This window comes from Hemibagrus wyckioides, linkage group LG01 (genome assembly GCF_019097595.1).
Source record: "Hemibagrus wyckioides isolate EC202008001 linkage group LG01, SWU_Hwy_1.0, whole genome shotgun sequence".
NCBI lineage: Eukaryota > Metazoa > Chordata > Actinopteri > Siluriformes > Bagridae > Hemibagrus > Hemibagrus wyckioides.
Window position 1 is genome coordinate 34,780,591 of NC_080710.1, and position 19,824 is coordinate 34,800,414.

The 19,824-nt window shown below is 42.1% G+C and overlaps 1 protein-coding gene across 4 annotated transcripts in view; it reads right to left on the bottom strand.

The window, feature by feature from the left end:
* The window catches only part of si:ch211-234p6.5 (uncharacterized), an 80,496-nt gene that overhangs the window by 44,553 nt on the left and 16,119 nt on the right, over nt 1-19,824 (bottom strand). For all 4 annotated transcript variants that reach the window (XM_058392070.1, XM_058392059.1, XM_058392052.1 and 1 more), the window contains exons 5-7: nt 5,798-5,898; nt 5,124-5,242; nt 4,827-4,979 (exon numbers count right to left, since the gene is read on the bottom strand). In XM_058392070.1, the coding sequence (XP_058248053.1) occupies nt 4,827-4,979; nt 5,124-5,242; nt 5,798-5,898 (373 nt within the window). The remainder of the gene's footprint in view (nt 1-4,826; nt 4,980-5,123; nt 5,243-5,797; nt 5,899-19,824) is intronic.

The window sequence follows — 19,824 nt, forward strand, 5'->3', positions numbered from 1 at the left end:
GAAACTGTCCACTCTCTCCACTGGGGTCCTGTTGATAGTGAGGGGCTGGTAATTCCTGCTTGGTGCTGAAGTCCAGTATCAGCTCCTTAGTCTTGCTGATGTCCAGGAGGAGATTGTTGACCTGGCACCATGTCTCCAGGTTTCTAATCTCCTCTAGGTAGGCTGTCTCGTCGTTATTGGAGATCAGGCCCACTACCACAGTATCGTCTGCAAACTTAACGATATTGGTGTAGCTGGAAGTGGCCACACAGTCAAAGGTGTACAGTGAGAACAGCACGGGGCTCAGAACACAACCCTGGGGGGCTCCAGTGCTGAGGGTGAGTGAGGGTGAGACATGGTTGCCCAACCATACTGCCTGTGGTCTGTCTTGCAGAAAGTTGGAGATCCATCGACACAAGGATGGGCTAAGGCCCAGGATCTCCAACTTAATGGTGAGTATGGAGGGAATTATGGTGTTTAACGCTGAACTCTAGTCAACAAACAGCATTTTGACATAATTCCCCTTCTTGCTGTCCAGATGACTCAGGGCTGTGTGATGGAGGTGTGCAGTGGTGTCCTCAGTAGAGCGGTTGGGACAGTTTGCGAACTGTAGAGGGTCCAGGGTGTCAGGTAGGGAAGAATTGATGAAGTCTCTGATTAGTCTTTCGAAGTCACATTATACATATACTGAACAAAATTATAAACGCAACACTTTTGTTTTTGCCCCCATTTTTCATGAGCTGAACTCAAAGATCTAAGACTTTTTCTATGTACACAAAAGGCCTATTTCTCTCAAATATTGTTCACAAATCTGTCTAAATCTGTTAGTGAGCACTTCTCCTTTGCTGAGATAATTCATCCACCTCACAGGTGTGGCATATCAGGTGTGCCTTAGGCTGGCCACAATAAAAGGCCACTCTAAAATGTGCAGTTTTGCTGTATTGGGGGGGGGGGGGTCTGAAAACTAGTCAGTATCTGATGTGACCACCATTTTCCTCACGCAGTGCAACACATCTCCTTCACAGAGTTGATCAGGTTGTTGATTGTGGCCTGTGGAATGTTGGTCCACTACTCTTTAATGGCTGTGCGAAGTTGCCCCCTGTAGGACATCCTTGGGACCAGCCATTTCCACCTGCTCAGTCTACCCTTCACATGTCACTGTCTGCACCTTGGACACTATTGCACTACACACTATTCACTTTATATAATTTTATATAATTTTGCATAACACAGTTGTTGTATTTTACACTTCCTATATACATATTCTATTTTATATACATATTTTATATACATATATACCATACCTTACTTTATTTATATTTATTATATTTTATTGTATTTTTATTCTGTTTTATTTTTTACCTACTGTGAACTTGTTGTTTTTATATTTTATATTTCGTATTTTTAGTATAATTCGTATTCTTATATTTTATATTTCGTATTTTTTTTTATTTTATCCTTGTCTTTGTTCTGTCCTTATTCCTTTTCCTTTTTCTTTTTCAAGAGTCAAAACAGTTGTGTAAGCATTTCACTGCACATCATACTGTGTACCATTATGTATGTGACTAATAACATTTGAATTTGAATGTTCTACAGTGCCTTCCCAGTTTTTATTTAAATCTCATTATTCCCCAGGTAGACACCCAAGTATTTAAAACCACCTTTTTTCCACACTAGACCCCCTGGTAGTGAAGGCTGCCCTCCTCCCCACTCCCCAACAAAAATGGCTTCACTTTTGGTCCAGTTGACTTTTGCAGAAGATAAAACCTGAAAGTCATTTAAAATGTCAGTTAAAACATTCACATCTTTCTGTGAGTTTATCATTACTACCAGGTCATCTGCATATGCTGACAGACAGATAGAGGTATTGGTGTGTGGAATGTTAAAACCAGAAAGATGACTTCTCAGTCTATTTAAAAGAGGTTCAATTGCTAATATGTAAAGAAATAAAACTGCTCAGAAAGCCTTGTAGAATTCAACAGGGAGACCATCTATACCTGGCGTCTGTCCGTTCTCCATACCTTGGAGAGCTTTGTGGAGCTCTGCCAGTGTCAATTCTCCGTCCAGCTCCCTGGCCGCTTGCTCTGAGAGCTTCGGCAGGTCTTTCAGAAATTTCTCCTCCAACATTTACGCCCCTGACCTCTCACTGCTGTACAGTTTCGAGTAGAAGCTCGAAAGTAGAATTTCAGTGGGTTTTGACAAGAGATCCCCTGATTCTGTTCGCACAGCATGTATAAATCTTTTTTGTCCATTATTTTGCTCTAAACTGAAAAGGAACTTAGAAGGAGCATCCATTTTGGTCACACTTCTGAGCGGACCAGAGAGTGAGAGTGTACTGTTGACAAAATACTTTGATCTGTGTTTTGGTAAAATCCCATCACTCTGTAAAGAGTTAAAAGCTGCCTTCTCAGACTTAAAACAATCCCATAAATAAATAAAAGACTCTCTAAAATTAGCATCTGCTAATGGTGCTGTGTTAAAATGCCAGTAGGCACTCCTAGGTTTAACCTTCTCTTTAGTGATAGTACACTGTACCACGCTATGATCAGAGATACCTACTGGAACAATAAAAAATGTTAGCTGGTGTTTAAAACCATAAAAGCGGTCTAATCTCACCAGGGAGAGTGTGTTATCTATAGCATGGGCCCACGTGTACTGTCTCTTTTTCTTATTAAAAGTTCTCCATATGTCACTTAGCTCATGGGCGTCCATCATCTCCCACAGACGCTTACGGGAAGCCACATGAGGTTCTGTGTGGTTCTGATCTAAAATATCTGTAGTACAGTTAAAATCTCCACCCAGAATTAAAATCTCTGCAGTGTTGCAGTCAGCAATGACATTGTTCAGTGTGTCTAAAAACATCATCCTCTCCACTGCACTGGTGGGAGTGTACACACAGATAAAAACTAAAACCTCATTCTCATAAAGTTTTCACTTTTAAAAGCCTCCAATTTAAAATCTTCTCAACTGAATAAGAACAGGGAATAAAACTGTGAGTGTTGAGTTGTGGCTTAAAATCACCAACCCATCCCACTCCTTCACCCAATCAGCAGCATTGCTGAGATCACTGTGGGTTTCCTGCAGCATGGCAACGTCAATGTGCATCTGCTTTAAAAGACCATACAGCTTAGCTCTCTTATTCTGCTCTCCTGTTCCATTAATATTTAAATGCAATGTTAATTCCAATTATTAAAATAAATAAAACTAAACAGAGAGTAAAAAAACACTCTAAAATAAAAAACACCACACATCAGTCATCATCAGAGTTTTTCTTGTTCATCCTCGTTATTAGATTCTTCAGACAGAAAATTTCTATATCAACAAAAGCTCCTTCTAAAGAACCCTAAGCTAACTTCATGAATAAACTATTTACGGTCAGGGAAAAACTGCCGTTTGGTGTTCCTTAAAAACTCTTTAATGTCCTTTGCACTGTACACGAAATTAATCTGTTCCTCTTGATAATCGAAGGTTAAAACCGAGTCTGACATGCAGTCGTCACTGTCCGATCCTCGTTCCTCCACCTTTGTCTCTTTCTATAACTGTTTCTTTCGTTGTCCCTTACGTTGTTTTTTCCTTTTATTCACAACTTTAAAAACCGGCTCATCCACCATGTCCACGCCTCCCCTGTCCCCCTGCACTGGTGTAGTGTCCGGTGTTTCCGAGCGGTCGCTCTGCACCTCCGTGCCTGCCTCTGCCAGCGTAGGCAGCTCCAGCACTGCTCCAGAACCCACTGAGCTCTTCTTGGCTTTTCCGGGGCTGGCATCGCTCCAGTGGGCTTCTGGGCTGCAGGCTGGGCTTGGGATTCACTCTCCTTTGGGTCTGGTACAGCAGCAGCTCCGGGGCCCTCAGCTGTCGGGCGAACTGTAGCCGCAGGGGGAACGACCCGACTCAGCTGCGTCCTGCCCTGGTTGCTTAGAAACACTGGGGTCACTCTGCCTCTAAGGGCAGGCCCAAAGAAGATGGCCTGTTTTACCAAAAATACTTAATGTAAGCATCAGAAGAAACAAATATTTTATAATCAAAGCCCTCCTCCAAACCTTCTTTAAAAACCATAAACACCATTCTGCTAAAAGAAACCAAGTGTATCACCAGTGGGGACTTAGAACCAAGGGGGATTTTCTTAATGGGGGAAACAATTCGCCCGTATCGAGACAGCTCTTTACATATAGCCTCATCAGAAATAAAAGGAGGGACATTGGACAACATAACACCACAATGGCACTGTTCATTCTGGAGGCAGAGACAATGTTCTCATGTCCCACCACGTTACCAACTGCTAGACAACATTCCTCTACACTCGCCGGACACACAACACGGACACCATGCTGGACACACAACACGGACACACAACATGGACACACAACACGGACACCGTGCCGGACACACGACACGGACACCGTGCCGGACACACAACACGGACACTGTGCCGGCAAGTCAGACTCTCACATAGCCTTGTGTTCAGATCCGCCATAACCATGTTTCACCGACACACTACTCACACACACCCGCACACATGCGCACACACTCGCTCACACACACACTTGTTTTTCACACACACAAAGTATATAAATATTCCAAGATATTAACCAGGAAAAAATGCACTTTAGTGCTGAAAGATTGGCAAAACGCCAACCGCCCTCACACACTCCACACGCCACACTCACTTCTCCACCACGCATGCTGAGAGAGAGAGAGACAGACAGAGACACAGAGAGAGACACAGACAGAGAGAGAGAGAGACAGAGATACAGAGAGAGAGACAGAGAGACAAACAGAGAGAGAGAGAGAAACAGTTATGAGCAGTGAAATGTAATGAGAGTAATGTACATCATCTCTAAAGGTGTCACCTGTGTGAAGGCCGGTGTCTGCCCCTCTCCCCCCCCATGTCCACACCCCCTGCAGTGAGACAGGGTTTGTTCTGGATCTTGTACACATGCAGAGGGTTCACTGACTCAGTGCTGCCCCCTAGCTGAGAGAAGTCGTGATAGCTGGAGCAGCGTCTACCAGAGATAGCATTTTTTTAAAGATTTAACCTAAACGTGGTGTGTGTCTGTTCACATTTGTTTTTAAATTTAAAAGTTTTTTAAAATTTGTTCATTAGCTGTAATTGCTATGATATAAGTGGTCAGTGGTCAGTGATGCACCTGCTGATAAGGTCATCATTCTCCATGCATGCTGACTGGCGGAGAGCTCTGACCCAACCCAGCATGTCCTCCTGAGTATCAGCACTGAGCAAATATGATCGCATTCCCTGATGAACCACCTACACACACACACACACACACACACACACACACAGTTAAGCAAATGCAGTGTAATTATTTAAAAAAAAAAAAATTCTATACAGATTTTTGGCACTGGTATTTATTAATGCTTGTCCACATACACACATATACACACACACCTACATACATGCACACCTACATACTTACACACACACATACCTACACACACATGCACACCTACATACCTACATACACACACACACACACACACACTTACACACATACACACCTACACACACACACACACACACACCTACATACATGCACACCTACATACTTACACACACACATACCTACATACACACACACACACACACTTACACACATACACACCTACACACACACACACACACACCTACATACTTACACACCTACATACTTACACACACACATACCTACACACACATGCACACCTACATACCTACATACACACACACACACACACACACACACACACACTTACACACATACACACCTACACACACACACACACACACACCTACATACTTACACACCTACACACACACACATACCTTAAAAGCATACTTCCTGTTCTTACACTCTCCTGGAGAGCAGAGGAAAATCTTATAGCTGGGGAGAGGAAGACTCCCTAACACACACTCCTCCCTACTGTCTGAGAGAGAGAGAACAAGGGGGGGGGGGAGGCCAAGGAGAGAGAGAGAGAGAGAGAGAGACTTGACTTTTAAGGTCTCTTTTATTACCAAAGTTTTAAGCAGTAGATTTAAGAAACATAAATAGGATAGTCAAATATATATACAAAACCAAAACCGCAATAACAATAATTAAAAAAACAAAACAAAAAAATATATAAATAAATAAATAAATAAATAAACAAAATAAAAAGATAAAAAAATGAATAATAGTAATAATAGTAATAAAAATAATAATAATAATAATAATACAATATTAAACAAAAATGAAAAAAATAAACATCATTCCCCTCCCCCTTTTACACAAACTTTTCTAAAGACCCATCATCATTTATTTTACAAAGAACATCATTCAAGCCCCAAGAGAGCTGAAAGGAATTCAAATATCCAATCAGTTTATAATAAGCAAATTCAACCATAATGCGAGCAGATACCAGACCCCTCACAGTCATCACATCAGTAGATGCACCCCCTTTCATTTTAGCCTTTCTTGTCAACCACACCGCCAGTTCAGTCTGTCCATGAAGAAAATTCAGTAGCACGTCTCTATTTCTGCTCTTAAAGCTGTATTTGGGTCCATAAATAAAACCAATCTGTGTGAAACCATATCCTAATTTCTCTGACCAGCCCTTTAACAGAGCGAATATTGGCTGTAACCTGTCACATTCTAAAAACAAATGAGAGACAGTTTCTGAACCATCACAAAAAGGACAAGTGTCTTTTATTGTTGGATCCAGGTGTGTCCTGTATCTGTTTGTAGCTATTATCACGTGTATTATCCGCCACTGCAGATCACCAGATCTCTTGTCAATAGGGACTTTATACAGGGTTCTCCAGCTTCCTTTCGGGGAAGAGCCTGGTCCTCCCAACTCCTGCCACTTAGACTCTGGTACATCTTTCAGAGACTGAAGGTGAATCACTTTCACACAAATGAAATACAGAGCTTTCTTTCTGGCATCTTGAAAGTCTTTTAGCTCTGGAGTCTTGAAACTCAATAGCCTTCTTTCTTCCTCTTCCCACATGTCCACAGATGCTCTCAACTTCAGTCTTGGGAAGTTGACTGCTTCCTGGTTGCCACTTTGTTTTGAAAGCTCTGTTTGCAGAGCTTGTGTGAAGGTTGATGGTAAGACAGCTAAAATTTCAGTCCTTAGTTATTTATCACTCTTACTGAGGTTTTACCAAGCTTGACTGCAATTTCCTCAGGAGTCAGCCATCCGTCCTTCCAGAGGTGGGAAACTTTTATGAATCCTGCTCTTACCATCGCAGCCCGCATAGAGTCAGAGTCTAAGCTTTTTACAGGGAACTCAGCGTTATAGAGTAAAGGTTCTTCTTTTACCCAAGATCCACCTTCAGAACCTTGTTCACGGGAAAAAGTAAAAACCCTCCATGCTTTAAGAACAGTCTTATAAAAAGGTGTCAACCCGGTCAGATCCACCTTATTCAGATCCATCAGAAATAGATGACGACTGAGTCCCAGCTGTCCACCTCTCCTCAAGAGTCCACAGGCCACATCAGTCCAGCTGATATCTTCCCCATACAGGAGTCTCTGTGCAGCCTGCAGCCTGCAGCCTGAAAGCAGTGATCTTACATTCCACACTGATCAGTCCTTGGCCTCCTTCATGGACAGGCAGGTACAGCACTGGTGCCCTGAGCCAATGCTGTCCTGACCAAAAAAAGTCCACAAGAAGCCTCTGAATGTTCTTAATGACAACAGCAGGAGGGTCCAGTATCGCCATTTTATGCCACAGTGCTGAGGCTATAAGATTGTTGACTATCAGGACCCTTCCCCTATAGGACAGCTGGGAAAGCAACCATTTCCAGTTAGATAACCGAGCACACACCTTCTCCACTAAACCCTCCCAGTTCTTTTCCATGTACGGCTCAGATCCTAAAAACACTCCCAAAAATTTAAACCCATCTCTACTCCACTGACCACCACTAGGCAGCAGTGGCATTTTACTCTTATTATCCCCTCTTCCTGAGCCACACCATAAAGCCTCACTTTTCGTCCAGTTTATTTTAGCGGCCTTTTGATAGCATTGGAGACTATCTAGATTAAAGTGTACATCTCTGCTGTTTCTGATTATCACAGTGAGATCATCAGCATAAGCAGACAGTTTTACAGAGTTTGTGTTTTGTGAACCTTCAATTTGTAGACCTGCAAGCCCAACTCTCAAGTTACAAAGGAGGGGTTCGATAACCAAGCTATAGAGCTGACCAGAGAGAGGACAGCCCTGCCTTATTCCCCTATGAACTTTTATGGGTACACTTAACCCCCCAGCCACCTTCACCATATACTCAGCACCACTGTACAACAGACTGACCCATGAAATAAAAACATCCCCGAAACCATAAGCCTTTAACAGTTCAAAAAGATAAACGTGGTCCACTCTATCAAATGCTTTCTCTTGATCTAGAGAAATTACTCCTAAATCAATGTTGTTATTCATGGCATAGTTTAGAACATCTCTCATCAAGAATAAGTTGTCCGTTATAGATCTTCCCTGAATACAGTAAGACTGGTCCCTCTTAATTAAAAAACACATGAACTTGTTTAACCTGTTTGCAATACATTTAGAAAAAATCTTAAAGTCCATACTCATTAATGCAACAGGTCTCCAGTTTTTTAAGTAGCTGAGGTCACCTTTTTTGGGCAGTAATGATAACACTGCTCTCTTTTACAGCTTCTAGGGAAAGATCCAGTCTGTATAGAAGTCAATAGCATTTCAAAGTATTCTTTTCCGATAATATCCCAGAATCCCTTGTAAAACTCTGAGGGAAGTCCATCTAGCCCAGGGCTCCGGCCTGGGGAGAGTTCTTGCACAGCTTTTGTAACTTCCTCAAATGTTAAAGGAGCATCCAGATCCTGTTGTTGTGTGAGTGTAAGCTTTGGGAGAAGTTGGAAGAGTTCAGATCGACTTTGTGGATCAGATTCATCAGCTGTGTAGAGTTCAGAGTAAATATCAACAGCTAATTTTCTCATTTCAGAGGAGTCAGATGTAACAGCACCTTCACTGTTCATCAAACAAACCACCTGCTTATCGTGATTAGTCCTTTTCTCCAAACTGAAGAAGAATTTTGTGGGTCCATCAATGTTTCTGATGTGAGTGAAGCGTGCCCTAACGAGGGCCCCTTTTGCTTTGTCCTGCAGCAGAGAGCTAAGCTGAAACCTTTTTCCAGCAATAGCAGTGTCCAGCTCATGTCCACTCTGTGTCATCATCTTTTCTTCAATTTCCTCGATGGCAGACTCAAGACTCTGTATCAGCATCTTCAACTTTTTGGTTGCATGAGATGAAAACTGTTGACATAAGACCTGTATTTGCACCCTTCCAATCTCCCACCACTGAATGATGTTGTTATAGTAACTTTTTTGCATTTGTCAGGTTTCCCAAAACAGTTTAAAATTTCTACAAAATGAAGTGTCCTGTAACAGATTTGTGTTAAAGCACCAATATGGGCTCCTTTTACCTTCCCTTGACAATATAATGTCTACAGTGATCATTTTATGATCTGAGATGATGTTTGGAATAATACTAGAACTGCACACTCGCTGCATGAACTCTATTCTCTGACACCTTTACCCATGTGTACTGCTTAACAGAGGGATTTTTGGTCCTCCAAATATCAGTGAAGTCCAACATTGTGATGACTTTAGCTAAAGCCAATGCTGACTGATGGTGTGGTTCCTCTCCGTTTCTATCAAGGGTAAAATTTAATGTACAATTCCAGTCTCCTCCCATAACAACAACCTCCTGTGATTTAAGATCACTTAATACCTGCCCCAATTTTCTGAATAGCTGGATTCTCTCTAGCCCATTATTAGAAGCATAAACATTTACAAGGAGAAAAATAACACCGTTAACTTCAGCTCTAACTAAGAGTAATCTCTCTGGTACTACGTCATGTTTGGAAATGATCTTGACTTTTAAACTTGAGCGGAAAAGGACTGCAACCCCTGCACTGGTATTAGAGCCATGACTTAGGATGTGCTCCCCCTCCCACCACAAACCCCAGTCAATCTCATTATCATGATCACTATGAGTTTCCAGAAGAAACACTCTTCCAATATTTTTAAGACTAATAAGTTCGGTGACTACAGCTTTTTTCCCTCTATCCCTCAACCCATTTACGTTTAAAGAGCCTATGCGACTCCATAAGGGAAGAAATAGATAGAAAACAGCAGAAGAAAGTTAGATAGCAAAAAAGAAGACAAGAGGCCATGTCAACTATTTAGCTTTTCCTTTAGTTGATCCTTCCATCACCACTTTTTTGGCTTGTCTCAATGCTGTTATATGTTTCTTAAGCCAGAACCTTTTCTGCTGTAATAATTGGCTGTAGTTACACTCTTTATGAGCCCAATACACAGATGCAATAAATTTATCCATATCAGGAAAAAATTGTCACATCCACTTTCCTCCCTTTAGTTTCATCAAGAAAAGCATTAATCTGTTCCACAGAGTAAAAATCATTGTCTAATTTCTGAAGATCTGATAAATCAGACAAGCTTTCATCATCTTTCATCACACTATCCTGACTCAGTAACACTGTATCAGTGACCACATCATCATCAGGCTTGTCCAGAAATACACACTCCATACTGCCATCATTAATTGTACCATTACAGCCAGGCTTTTCGTTATCCATATCAGTCATTATTACAACATTACCATTAGGTTCTTCATTTTCATTCTTAGCACCGCTTTCACTCACCTCAAAGCCTTTCTCCTCACCCATCTCCACCACGAGCTCCTCGACTGGGCCTACCGTCTCCTGCTCTGGCTCCTGTGCACTCTCCTTCTCCCCTGTCGCTGGCTCTTCCACTAGCTGGTCAGTTTCAGTCCGGTTTCTGTCCGATGATTTTTTATGCGGACATGAAAACCGTTTGTGACCGATGTCACTGCACTCAAAACACCGGAGGCTATCCGTGCAAAAATCATGAATGAACTGTCACCGTCCATCACTCTAAACAACACATTCAGGGTTTTATCCGGAGAGTTCAAAAACATGAAAACCTGCCTCCTGAACGAATTAACATGTTTTAATGCCGGGTTTCTACATCCTAACGGAATAACTTTCACATCGCTTACAACTTTTCCGAACCTCACGAGTTCTTTAGTGATCAGTCCGTCAGTGATGAAAGGAGGCATGTTGGAGATAGTAACTTTCGTAGCCGGAGCATAGAGTGGAGTGATATTTAAATAGGTCCCTTTAACCCAAATACCACTGTCAATGATCTCAGTGACCAGTGCTTCAGATTTCAAAAACACAACCACAGCCTTATTCATCCTTGATGTGGAATTGATATTTTCATGGCCCACTAAATCTCCCACAGCTATAAACATGTCCTCAATGGTCACACTCGCTTCAGGAACACACCTGAAGCCGTGGCAGAGGGATAGAGGCACTGCTACAGACGCCATACCTGACGCCGAGTAGGCCCGTGCAGAACATGGCACACCACTCACCTACTCACTCTAAACCTCAAAAATAAAATAAAATAAAACACAAGAAAGAAGGGGGGAATGGAAATATGTGTATTTTAAAATACACACTAAGGGGGAAAAGAAAAGGAAAAAACCAAAAGCAACAAAACGATCAAAAAAAAGAGAAAAAACAGCATGCAGCAATAGACGCTCTCACTAACACACGCTCCCAGCATGCACCTCTCAGAGAGAGAGAGACAGGGAGAGAGAAACAGACAGAGAGAGAGAGTGTGTGTGTGTGTGTGTGAGAGAGAGAGAGAGAGAGAGAGAGAGAGTTTGAGTTTTAAAAACACCTTTATTGGATCAGTCATAAAGCCAGGAAAAGACTTTCACTTTAGTATTGATGTTAGAAAAAAAAAACTGGCAATAAATCGATATCTGAGTTAACCGAAAAAAATTAAAATAAATAAATAAATAAAAATGAAAATGAAAATAATTAAATAAGTTAACTGATAAATGAATAAATAAACAAATAAATGAATAATATTAAAACATCAACAATAATAACAACACTAATGATTAATCAATACCATGACACAAATTAGAAAAGCAATAGTAACTCCTCAGTCTCCTCATGAAGTGTACACAGCAATTTCTTTATGCCCCAACTGCTCATAAACACCGGGAGCTTACCCACCAACTTAAAGTACACATATTCAACTCTGAGCCGCGCCTCCACTAAACCCCTCAACATGGCCGATAAATCCACTGTTCCCTGTCCTGTCAACTTATTCTTCCTGGTTTTCCATATAGCTAACTTTGCTCTTCCAGATATAAAATTTAGAAGAGTCAGAACACTTTCCTTTTGTGCGGTGTACTTGGGTCCAAAAATAAACAACTGAAGGGAAAAGACTTCACCTAAGCATGAGAACCTTCGATCTAAGGTTAGGAATAAGTTGCGTAAACGATTGCATTGTGCAAAGAGATGGAAAAGGGACTCAGGTTCGAGACAGAAAGGACAGCCCACCCCAACCGTAGGATCGAGGTGCACCCGATGTCTGTTTGTGGCTATAGCCCCTGTACAATCCTCCACTGGAGGTCAGCAGTCCTTTTGTCAATTGGACACTTATACAGGGACCGCCAGCAGCCTTTAGGGGAAGAGTCGGTGCCAAAGAAAGCCACCTTGATGATGGAACTTCTTTCAGAAGCTGTATATTGCTGACTTTCACACAGGTTGTGTACAGCGCTTTTTTCTCTTGACTTTTGAAGCTATCCAGTTCTGGTGTGGTGAATGACAGGAGATGTTGTTGGTTCTCGTTCCAGTCCCCCACAGCAGCACTAACCTTCAAAGCAGGGAAGTTGTATGAAACGCCCTCCCTCCATTGCACACAGTTAGAGAGATTCCTTAGAAAGGCTCTATAGTCTGGTAGCAGTGAGCCCCATATCTCCACTGTAAGCTGGTTTAGAAGACGACTTGAGCGGATTCCAGTCCTTTCGCTCAACACCGACATGTCCATTCTCGCAACGTCTCCCAGCTTCATATACCCTGTGGTTAAGAGACGGGACCGCAGAACAGCAGAGAGCAGAAGCCTTGAAGGTAGAAAGCCGTTCGAGAATAGAGGCTCCTCCATTAACCACATGCCAGCAGGTGAGTCACATGGCCTTGAGCAGGAGAGAACCTTCCAAGCCTCCAACACTGACCGTTGAAACAGGGTTAGGCTTACTAGTTCAGTCTTGCAGTTTCATTAAAAACAGATGTTTGTCCAGTCCCATTCCTCCTGCTGTGGAAACTGCAGTATATTCCCAAGTGATAGACTTGCTGAACAGCAATCTCTGAGCTGCTTGTAACCAAAAAGTCATAATCCTGGATTTAATGTCCACAAGACCTTGACCCCCTTCTTGTAGAGGAAGGTAGAGTACAGCTGAATTTGTCCAGTGTTGGCCTGACCAAAAAAAGGTCACTAAGGCTCTCTGTATCTCCTGTACAAATCCAGCAGGTGGTTGTAGAACATTTAGGTTATGCTAGAGCATGGAGGCAGCAAGGTTATTGGCCACCAGTACTCTTCCTCTGTAGGACAGCTGGGGTAGTACCCATTTCCATCAAGACAATTTGGTGCACACTCTCTCCATTACACCATTCCAGTTCTGTTTTCTGTACTCTTCTGTTCCTATAAATACACCCAGTAACTTTAGACCCTCTCTATTCCACTTCAGGTTCCCTGGAAGAAGAGGAAGACCCTCTGCATTAACTTGACCTGCCCATAAAGTCTTACTATTATTCCAGTTCACTTTAGCAGAAGAAGCCTTCTGGTATACATCAAGTGCTTCCGATAAAACTTTGATGTCCCTACTGTTGTTAACAAACACTAAGAGGTCATCTGCATAAGCAGATAGCATGATTCCTGCAAGCGCAATGGAACCTTAAAACCTTCTAGCTTCCCCCGAAGTAGAGTAAGCAATGGTTCGATGGCTATGCAAAATAACTGGCATCCCTGTCTAATACCTCTGGTGACTGCAATTGGCTGGCTTAGGTCACCCCATCTTAATCTTACATGTTGTGTCAGTGTACAATAATTTAACCATATTCCAAAAATTGTTCCCAAAACCAAAAGCCGGCATAGTTTTAAAGAGGTAGCAGTGATATACATGGTCAAAAACCTTTTTTGATGAAGAGAAAGCAAACCCACAAACATGTCAGAAATGTTACAAAGGTCTACAACATCTCGAATTAAAAAGAGATTGTCCATTATTGACCTTTCAGGAATGCAATAGGTTTGGTCTTTCTGTATGACAATGTAGATAGTGCTTTAGTCTATTTGCGTAGATAGTGCTTTAGTCTATTTGCAAGACATTTTGAAATAATCTTATAGTCTGTAGATAGAAGTGCTACCGGTCTCCAGTTCTTTAACAGTGAAAGATCCCCTTAAGGTAGCAGAGACAGCACTGCACGCTGGCATGAAAGCGGTAAACATCTAAATCTGAAACTTTCCTGAAAGACTTCGTGGAGGTCCCCTCCCACAAGACTCCAGAAATGTTTGTAAAACGCTGATAGTAGGCCATCAATGCCTGGTGAGCTTCCTGATCTGAGCTGAATGACTGCCACTGTGAGATCCTCTAGAGTTATTTCAGTGTCCAGGTCAGCTCCAGATTCTGCATCCAGCTGTGGAAGTCCTTGAGTCAGTAGTTCAGTGCACTCTGAGTCGCAGTTTTCTGCCCTATATAGAGCAGAGTAGAAATCCACCGCATGCTTTCGCATTTCCCCAGTGTCCAAAGTTGCCATTCCATCAGGTAGATGGAGACAGGTCATTTGCTTATGCTGTGCAGTGACACGTTCTAGGTTGAAGAAGTACACTGTTGGTGCATCCATGTCAGCAACTGATGCAAATCGGAATCTCACCAGAGCTCCCTTCGCTCTTTCATTCATGTAGGACCCCAGCTCCTTTTTCTTCCCCTGTAGCTTCCTTGACAAGGCAGTGTCGTGTTTGTTAATCAGTTTGAGTTCTATATAATTTATCTCATCTTCCAGGTCTTTTATAATTTGCTTTGTTCTAAAACTTGATAATGAAGTATATTGCTGACAAAAACTTCTTAATTGCACCTTTACAATGTCCTGCCACTGTCTTAAATTCTCAAAAAGGTTCTTTTTACTCCTAAAGTGCTCCCAAAATAAACCAAACTGTTCACAAAATTCAGTGTCCTGCAAGAGTTTTACATTGAAGTGCCAGTATGGTGATCTACCAGAAAACTTAGACAAAAAAACATTGAGTGTAACCAAGTGGTGGTCAGAAAACCCAACTGGAGAGATTGAACACTCCATGATTCTGCTGCTGAAGTGTCTGAATAAATAGATTCGGTCTAGCCGAGCTGCACTAACTCTATTGTCAGAGACATTCTGTCAGTAGAATTCTTAATTCTCCATGTGTCTAAGAGGTTAAACTCTTTTAGTAGCTGTGTTAGAGTTAAACACATTACCTCTAATCTCTGTTTTTACTGTTAACAATCGGCCCCTAACTATTTCTTGTGTTCGAATAATTTTTACACCAATTGCAGGAGAAAACAAAACTGCCACTCCTGCACTGAAGTTTGTACCATGGCTAAAACTCTGCTGTCCATCCCACCACCTCACCCACCCCACTTCATTATCTACATCAGTGTGTGTTTCCTGAAGAAAAACAATGTGCAGTTTTTTTTGGTTTATAGTTTCAGCTACTGCAGCACACTTATATCTATTCCTTCCCCCATTGATGTTTAAAGAGCCCACTCTTAGAGTCTCCATGTGAAAGAGAAAGAGGAAAAGAGAGAAGATGAAGCAGTAATAAAGAGGAGGAAGACACCTGTGAAACATGGCTTATCTGTACACCAAGCTATAACTTAATATTTCTTTTTACGTTTATGTATAGCTGTGATCTGCTTTCTTAAATGAAAGCACTTTTTTTCACTCAGCAAATCAAAGCCAACCCTTTTTTGAAGAAAAGCCAATGACCCTTTACACTTTTCTTCATCAGAAAAAAGTCTGATGGCATTAACGGTGGTTTGTACAACGTTTGCCACTCAGGTTTTACATTATCATTCAGCCCAAGGACACTGCGCCAGGGTGTGTCTACCCTCCCATCTAACCATCTGTTGTTATATACCTTGACACACAGATTGTAGAGGCTCTTACCCTAGGCTGTGTTAAGGCCTATAGCTGTTTTTTCCCCATCTCCCAGGAGGAGACCTGAGAACTCTGACAGATTGGGTACAAGAGAAAGAACTGGATTGGGCTCACCCTCCTCAGAGCTGACCACCCCTGCGCAGTAGTCCCTGAGCTGCATGCGCTCCTCAGATGTGAGTGCTGACCTCCACCTCTGTAAAAGCTGTGCAATCATAAATACAGACTTCACCCCTAGCCATGTTGCTACATGGTTCGAGTAAGTAAAGTCCGGTCCTGACAATTGCACCAACTGTCGCAGTGTCACAGTCCTTGTGGAGATCAATTCTCTGGTTAAGGATGGAGAGATCCTGCATGTGACATCCAGCTGAGCGCCATGGATGAGTGGTTTATCAAGAAGCCAGTACAGTGACGAACAGTCCTCCTTCTGCACCCTGAAATGGTTAAAAACTTTAAAAATACCTTGATAAAAAAGCAGGTAATCCAGCTAGGCTTAGTTTTAGCTAAGTGTCAATTAAAAACAGTGACCTGTCTAGACCCCATTCTCCCACTGTGTTTAGTATTCCTTTCGCAGCTGCTCTCCATGAGAGGTTCTCTGCGGCAGTGAGGAGCTTCTGTACATGACAAACACCTGTCCTTGTCCGCACTCTTCCTTGGGTAGGTATAGGATGCTTTGTGGTAACCAGTGCAGTTTGTCCCAACAAAAGTCCACCATCATGGCCTGCAGGTCTGCTAGAAGTTTTGGAGGGGGGTCAATACAGGCCAGTCTGTGCCATAACATTGAAGCAACTAGATTATTTCTAACCAAAGTTCTGCCTTTATATGACATTTTTGGAACAAGGCATTTCCCTTTGTTAAGACGTCCTTTTATCTTCTCACTTATGCCTTCCCAGTTTTTATTTACATAGCTATTGTCTCCCAGGTACACTCCCAAATATTTAAAACCACCTGTTTTCCATGTTAAATTATCTGGGAGACATGGCTCCCCACCTTTCCAATCACCAACTAAAATGGCTTCATTTTTGTTTCAGTTTACTTTTGCAGAAGATATCACATTAAACTTTTTTTATGATCTCAGTTAAAATGTCAATATCTCTTTGTTCAGTCACCATCACAACAACATCATCGGCATAAGCAGAAACACAGTATGGGGTATTACACCTTGGTATTGACAGACCAGTAATATTGCTTCTTATCTGGCATAGCAATGGTTCTATAGCTAGGGTGTATAACATGCCAGACAGAGAGCAGCCCTGCCTAATACCCCTATACACTTTAAAAGGCACAGATAAACCACTGTTAACTTTCAGTACGCTCTCAATGTTACTGTACAGCACCTGGATCATGGCCTTGAACCCGGAGTTGAACCCAAAATTCTCTAGCGCCCTCCATAAATACTGGTGTTCAACCCGGTCTAAAGCCTTCTCCTGATCCATGAAAATAAGACCAGTCTTCAATCCCAATAGCCTAGAGAAGTCCAAAATGTCACAAATCAAGTGTACATTGTCATGGATAGACCTGCCAGGCACACAGTACTTCTGGTCAAAGTGGACAACTTGCTCCATTACCTTCCGTAGTCTTGTTGCCAATGCTTTTGAGAGCACCTTACAGTCTGTGCAGAGTAAGGAGCCAGTTCCTGAGGTCAGTCTGATCACCTTTCTTTGGGAGTAGGGTCAGGACTGCTCTGCGACTACTCAGCGGCAGTCTGCCTTCGTGTATGCTCGCCCTCAGCACTTCTAGCAAGTCCTTCCCTAATACTGACCAGAAAGCCTTGAAAAACTTGACGGATAGCCCATCAATGCCAGGTGACCGCCCATTCTCCATGCTGTTAATTGCAACCTCCAACTCCTCGATGGTCAGTTCCCTGTCCAGTTCCCTAGCTGACTCCTCGGTTACTTTAGGAAGATTCCTGACAAAATCTTCTTCCACCTCTTGCACAGCTGTGGGCTCATTCTCATACAGCTTTGAGTAAAAGCTGACTGTCTGCTTGCGAATTTCAGTGGGATCAGTTACAAGCTCCCCTGAATCTGTACACAAAGCATGTATAAACCTTTTCTGTCCATTTTTCTTCTCAAGACTAAAAAAGAACTTGGAAGGAGCGTCCATCTCTGTTACGCTTTTAAAGCGAGAGCGGACCAGCGCCCCCTGCACTGTTGTGTCCAACAACTTACCCAACGCATGTTTTTTCTTTTTGAGAGCCTCAATATGGCCTCGATTTCCTAGAGCTTTAAGTGACCACATTGAGTCACATTGTGAGCGTACTGTTGACAAAACATTTGAATGTGCACTTTTGCCACATCCCACCAATCTTGCAGTAATGTAAAAACTGGCTTCTGGAGCCTAAAAACAATCCAAAAGAAAATAAACCTGTCTCTAAAATTAACATCATCTAAAAGAGCAGCATTAAAATGCCAGTATGCGGTATGTGGCTTTACATTATTTTTCTGAAAAGTGCACTGTACCATAAAATGATCTGAAAAACCCACAGGATAAATAACACAAGACCTAAAAATATTTAGCTGATGTTTAAAAGTATTAAAACAATCAAGCCTTGCCAGAGAGAGTGTGTTGTCCTTGCAGTGGGACCATGTGTACTGTCTCTGTGTTCTGTGGAAGTTCCTCCATACATCACTCAGGTCATGTGTCTCTATTAGTTCACATGTATAGTCGTTTTTGGGAGGCAGCATGAGGTTCTAGATGATTCCTGTCTATGCTGTCTGCAGTGCAGTTAAAATCTCCACCAGTGATTAAAACTTCATTCTGCTTACAGGAACCAATGACAGTGCTTAAAGTGTTTAAAAACAACATTCTCTCTACTCTCAGAGTAGGAGCATACAGACAAATAAAAACAAAAACCTCATTCTCAAAACATGCTTTTACTTTTAAAAGTCTTCCTTCTAAAACTTCAACATCATAAGACTGCGGGATAAAAGACTGTGAAAACATAAGAGTGACCCCATCACTAAGTGAGGTGTTGTGACTTGTGAACCACAAGCCCTTTCCACTCGCTCACCCAGTCCGAGGAGTTCCCTGCGTCACTGTGTGTCTCCTGCAGGAAAATGACATCGGCTCGCTTCTGCTTCACCAGCTCATAGAGTGTTGCCCTTTTACTTGGATCTCTGGCACCATTAATATTAAGGGTTACTGCCGTGATAGCACTCATTATTATAAAGAAAGTAACCTCTAATCTTGTGTAGTTAATCTTGTATAGCCATTATTAATTTATGTCAGAGCTATACATTCTAAAAGCTACTTTCATTAATTTGTGCTCTTTCTGAGTTTGCTCATTATTGCTTTAAGACAGTGAATCTTGATTTTTTCAAAAGCTCCATTTCGCATTCATTTTTTGAAGTCTTGCACAAACTGCACTGTGTCTGGAAAAAACTCCTCTGGATTTACTGCCCTTTTCCCTTTATTGTCTTTTAAAAATTTTGAGATGTATGCAGCTGTGTAGACCACCTCTTTCTCATCAAGTTGTGATAGGCTGGAGTCAGTAGAGCAGTCATCGCTCTCTTCCTCCAGCTCTGACTCACTTTTTTTTGCCTGCTTATTGCTCTTACTCTTGGACCTTTTCTTCCTCTTAGTGGGGACTTTAAAAGCCAGTTCTGCTTCCATATCAACATCAGTACCTCCGTTGTCTCTATCATAGTCTCCGGTTCCTCCTGGGTTGTCTGGGCGTTGTTTTGCCCATACCTTTTCTACCAGTCACAGGCTCAGTCGCTCCTGCTTTGTCCCCTGCAGGTTTAGCCACAATAGCATTTGGGGTACCATCTTCCCCAGAATCTCTATGGCCCAATTTTCACCACAATTGAAAC